Genomic DNA, 6049 nt, shown 5'->3' on the forward strand with positions numbered 1-6049 from the left:
TTGACTATGTCACCTTTTGCCATTTTGAGTAACAATTGTATTCACTAAGTCCATCAAATACACTTCATTTTAAAATTTTGTTTCTCAAAAATTTGACATTACTCCCACTCTCCTTGTTGTAACTAAGTATTCATTCGAAACTTTAAGAAAAACTTAACATTTAGATTTTCTTGATTCGAATGCATATCGGTCCCATTAACTTATCTTTGATCGATCGACAATCTTTAAGATCCATTAGCTTATTGTTGATGACTCAACAGTTTTGGACAATCAACAAGTCTAGATAACATAATTTATTTAAACGAACATACACAAAAGAATTCCTTCTTAAACAATCCATTAGCATTGGATTAAATTTAGATTTACATCCAATACTAAAAGTGTGACTTGTTTTATCAAGTCCTTTCATTTAAAACATATTTAAACGAACAAACATGGCCAAGGATTCTCCAACAATCAAGTCGATAAAGACTCTTTGCATTCAAGCAGTGGACTAGTGATGAGAGATATGTGATATTGAATCCAAGATACTGTCTTAATTGGGATGCAATCCGGAGTTGATTACTTGATTACTAGAGGGACAAGTAGGTCATCCTCAATGGGGCGGACCCCACCCACTGATCCAAGGATATTGGAATGCCTTGTCTGATATTATGGCCCGATGAGTGAGGTCCGAAACCTTGATCCGCTCCGAGCCACTCACTTCGGAGATTAGTAGATTACTGGCCATTTCGGGCACTCCTAGTGCCACATGGCGGAGGCCCAAAAATCATGGTCCCACATGCTAGTCAGAAACTTATTTTTTGTTTTTTTTTTATAGTTTACCCCATTATCATACTTTCTATCTCATTTACACCGCAGAGGTCCTCAATGATCGCTAGTTTTCTAGCGCTCCCGTTCAAATTTTTCGATCGAGCTAGGGACGAAAGTTAATCTCCGCAACCTTCTTTACATAGGTAATTATTTTACTTGGGCGTTCATTAACAATTGAGCATCCAAATTTCGAATTAGGGACCAGAAGATAAAGGAAAATTTTCAGGTATTGAAAGAACTAAAAAGGTTCATATGAGGGTTTTTAGCTTCTTCCTATAGTTTTGTCCATACCGAAATTTAAAAAGGAAAATAGACAATGTGGAGACTACCAGTACACTTGCAACATTTCTTTTGTTTCAAAATGTGTTTGGACTTCTCCACCAAAGGTTGTTAGAAAATTCTGCAGTGGTTCGTTTGGGGTCAAGTTTTTCGGTCTAGTTGTGTCATTGTCGATGCCTAATTATGATGTACGAAAGCCACAGCATCCGCAAGAGGTTAAAGGAGCCAAATCTAATGAGAAGAGGAGGAACAAGACGATCCCAAGTCAGAAATTAATTTAAGGAGAGGATCATCACACGACAGAAACCCGCAAAAAATGGAGAAATGGAATCAAGCAGGAGTAAGGGAGTAAAACAGAACGAAGAAAGAGGCGCAAGGCCTTACGGAAGACTTGCCAACGTCGTGGATCAAAAATTGGATAGAAACACAGCCAGCAGTACCAGAAAAACAAAAAATACATATAACAACATATGTCGATCGTCCATCCAATTCACTGAAGCTTTTCGTGATTGCTCTGAGTTGGAAGAGTTCTGTGATTCTGCACAAAACTTTTCCTTTCTCTTTCTCAAATGGATTCTTCGGTTTGCAGTACCTTGGAAAGGAACTGCTTGCGACAAAGTGGCTTGCATATGTTGTTGAGATTGATGTTCAGCATCTGAGTTGTTGGCAACAACTGGCATCATATGAGCAGCAGGCACGGAAGATTCATCTAGTTTGATTATATCATCGTTCAGTATCTCCGCATACAAGTCTTCATCATAAGAACCCTGCAATTGTAATTAACAATGATCATGATTCATGAGCTGGACCCCCAATGGACTACCATATAGAAATAGAGTTCAAAACCACCATCAGTTATGCATGGATTCTTGGACCCCGTGATAATGTCTCAAAGAATAATAAGTGTGGTAAAAAACAGAACGACAAAGTATTGTTCAGAACCCTAAGACGACTGAGCACTTATAAAGACATTTGATTAATCACTTATTATACAACGACTGAACTCTTCTTTCAGGCGGTCACTGGTCACCGCCATCCTTTAGATCCCTTCCCATAACCGCTAAATAATAATTTCATGTCAGTTCAGGGATTAGAAGACACTAATTTAGCGGCTTTGGTACTGTCATAACTACCTGAAACACAACTCCCTCTGGAACAACCATCTGACACAAAACGAGCCGTTGGCTGTATTTATTAGTATGGGACCATTGGCAAGCTCGTTAAATTTATGAATGCACTAAAAAGTTGCACGACCAGATAAAGGAACATGAAACTCGCTATATGGTGTTTAATTTATATTTTTTTTCCTTTTCTTACTGAATGATACTCTCCGTATGTTAGCTTGTAAACTTGCAGGTGGTGCTGCTGAGTTAATCTCAACTACGATGACAGAAAAATTAATAGAAAGAAAGAAGGATAAGATTAAACAAACCCACCTTCTGGTGCCCATTAGAGTCTGTCTGCGTAGCATCTGTTACTGGTTTTGGGTAGGAGTCGGATGCAGAATCAATTTGCTCAATAGAATGAGAATCATGACTGCTAGTAGACTTCTTCGAATTGCATTCAACTGCCTTATCCCCTTGGTCATTACCAATTTCAGAGACGGCATTTCCATCATTTTGAATAGTTGATAAAGGAGTTCGACTTGAACAACCTTGGTTTGTGGTGTCATTCAAACGAAACTCACTGTTCTTCCGGAGGCGGCAAACAACCATAGAATCCTGCAGATAGAAGCAGGCAGAACATGTAAGCGAAAAAGAAATCAGAATGTGCGTATATATGGAATGCATAAGTGAATGTGAAGATGTAATCAGAAACTATTTTCAATATAACTAAAATATGCAGCAAGTAAATAATCTTGAACCAATTCCAGATGACCAAGCAGGTCGGGTCGGATGTCTGTGGCTAAATATTCACTTCCGATAACATTCACTTTAAAATAACAAACTAGATGGGATATGAAGCTTCTAATAAAGTATTACTAAGGAGAAGGCAATTATATGGGAAGACAGAGTGAGGAAACGGCAATTAATTTAATCTTCCATTTCCCAGAAGAATATACATATGGTGATGGTTCAAACCAAATAACTAACAAAATATTTTGAACTAATAATGACAAAAGTCACCTGGGGTTTATCATTTACGCAGTACTCGTGCATAATCCATTCTGTCCTTTCCCCTTTTGGTGCACGACCTATGTGGAACACAAGTGTCCTCTTTGTACCAATAATGTTAGAACTTGACTTTACGTTACGTTCCTTTCCTGTGGCTTTCCAATAACCGAATTCTGTTGCCCTTCTACTTTGTGATCCATTTGGGTACTTTCTTCCTCGTGGAGAAAAGAAGAACCACTCATTTTCCGATCGAATGACAGATTTAGCTAGTAACAGATAAACACTGTCAAACCCAGCAAAAAAATTATTTGTTTGCAAAGAGAATTTAAACAGTTAGGCTTGTGAAATCACCACACATAAAGCAAACAAATATTATAGGTAGTGCTAATCAGACACCATATTACGAAAATAAAAACCAGAGAGAACCAACATAGCTCTCCATGATTAAATTTCTGGAAGCAAATAGAATTCAAGTTATTTCAGCCTTTGAAGTAAAGGGTGCTATTTCTCAGACACACTGTAGGAGGCCATTGTAGAGTAGGGTGCAAATCTATAGTGTATTGAGAGAAAATTGGGTGCAGGAATTCCAATAATATTCTCGTGCATAGAACTGCACAGGTTTTCAAAATTTTCATTGCAAGACTTGATCCCAAGAAATAGGTTCTTTTAACCAAGTAATTCCAACCTTCTGTAACGATAAAAGAACTATCGTCTCAAACAGGGATTCAAAACCAAAATGTTTATAAATCCGCATTCCATACAATTCCTGATTAATGCCAATTGACTCCAAACCATACAAATACACTAATCTATCAATTTGACCTCTTTTTGGTCAGCTTGTCAGTTAAATAAAGTCATCATCTTTGTTGGCTTTTAACTAGGCTAAAGCCTATACTTCAATATTCCATTTCCAATCCAAAGAAATTGCAACAAAGTTATTTCCAGTATTTGTCCCTTTCATTTACAAAATTTATTAGATAAGAGGCCAAAACATATGTATAAGTTCAACATGTTCCATTAAGTTCAACACAACCTGCATGTGGAGAGACATACAGATGTAAACAGATACTTGCAGTCCCACTCCCCTTTGTACCTTGAAAGTTAAAAATAATTGGGGAATGAGAATTAGAGACCAAGGGGAACGGTGACTGCATGCATGTTTGTGTTTACTCATCATAGGAATGTGACTAGTTTACCACGAGAAACTATTGCACGCTATCTCAATCGCCAATACTCTTTTTCTGTCACATAAAATTGAACCTATACACAGAATCCCCTCCATTCATACTAAAAGGAATTTAGGAGTATTGAAATAAGCTTCGCCTTCTCATTGTTTAAGATCTATTTACAAATTATTCAAAGCTATCAGTTTCACATGAATAACATCCTATCAACTAACGGAGAATTGAGAAACCCTAGTCATGTAATCTCATGGTTCCAAGGTTCAGACCTAATCTGTATTGAAGTCAGCTCCATGCAGTTCCAAGGGTTAAAGCCCGGCTTAAAATGAAAAGAGGCCTGTAGAAACTGAGATGGCTAAAATTGCTACAACTTAAATCTGTTTACTTTTGGTTATATTTAGAAGTGACATTTTTATTTAATACCCCCCTTACGAAAACATGTTGAGTTTTAGGTCAGAAAGTTGAATATATTTAAGGTGGATGGTTTGTTGAATTTTAGTGCTCTGAGACGTGATATCACCATTATTGAAAATTGTTGAAGTTAGCAGATTTTTAGAGCTGAAGAGATTTCTTTTGACATTTGTTGCTGATATCACATCCACTAAGATTTTGTTGTTTCGGGGATGAAGGTTTAGAATAAATCACTCTGAGTCAATTTCGACGCGTTGAAATTTAAACTTCTATCCATCTTTAAGGTTGATCATTTCTCTCCTCCGTATCCCGAGAGAAATGATCATTTCTCTCATCATTTCTCTTGGGGGGACGGATGAGAGAAATGTCCATTTAGCAGGGTTCTTGGTCACTCTGCAAACAATCCTCCTATCCATATGCAACAAGTACAAACCAACATGGAATATTAGAGAAATGAAAACGACATCTCTTTCATATTTTACGTGACAAAAACATTGACTAAATCCAATTCAACGCTGTCACTGTCAGCACACAAACACAAAACACCATAAAACAAATTTCATCCTTCATATCCGTACACAAACAATACCCAATTCCTAAAAACTCGAAGAAAAATAAAATAAAAACTTTCAGAAAATAAAATGAAGAACAAAAGAAATGAGTTAAACCCAACAAACCTGGCAAGTCCCAGGGCTCGAAATTGCAGATATCAACCTCGGAGATGACCTCCACGTTCTTCCCGGGCACCGGTCCCTCCAGCTTGTTCTTAAGGTAGTAGGAAATCAATTCCTCGTCGGTCGGTGAAAACCTAAACCCCGGAAACATCGAAGAGGCAGCTATAGAAAGCTGAGCCTCCTTCGAAACCGCACCCATCTCTTCTTTCTTTGTCTTTGTCTCTCTGCTGTTTGTGTTCTTAGACAGAGAAAAAGCAAGAGAGAGATGAAAGTTCAAAGGAGTTTAACAGAGAGAGTTGGGTTTGGGTTTGGGTTATGTGCTTTGCTTTTTCTTGGCGTTTTTGTCTTTACTATTGCGTGTACAGGTTGGCCTGTTTGAGAGCTCGAGATTTTTCATTGTTTTCGAAACACGGATCATACATATCATGTTACGATACAACTTTAAAAAAAATAATTTTTTTTTTCAATTTATATGGTGACATTTAGTGCTTTAAATAGAAATACCCCTCTTTAATTAACACCGAGGTCTTTTGTGATAAAACCCCACACCTGAGGATTGTGCAGGTGGTTAAGTGGG

The 6049-nt window shown here is 37.5% G+C and overlaps 1 protein-coding gene across 1 annotated transcript; it reads right to left on the reverse strand.

Moving 5' to 3' along the window:
- Nucleotides 1-1499: 1499 nt before the first annotated feature.
- On the reverse strand, nt 1500-5732 carry LOC137743728 (NAC domain-containing protein 40-like). The gene is made up of 4 exons (XM_068483673.1): nt 5476-5732; nt 3219-3472; nt 2529-2813; nt 1500-1859 (listed from the first exon to the last, which is right to left on the reverse strand). Exons 1-4 carry the CDS (start codon nt 5669-5671, stop codon nt 1500-1502), a joined length of 1095 nt encoding a protein of 364 aa, XP_068339774.1. The 5' UTR covers nt 5672-5732.
- Between the last annotated feature and the right edge of the window lie 317 nt (nt 5733-6049).

The sequence above is a fragment of the Pyrus communis genome, chromosome 8 (genome assembly GCF_963583255.1).
Source record: "Pyrus communis chromosome 8, drPyrComm1.1, whole genome shotgun sequence".
NCBI classification, from domain to species: domain Eukaryota; kingdom Viridiplantae; phylum Streptophyta; class Magnoliopsida; order Rosales; family Rosaceae; genus Pyrus; species Pyrus communis.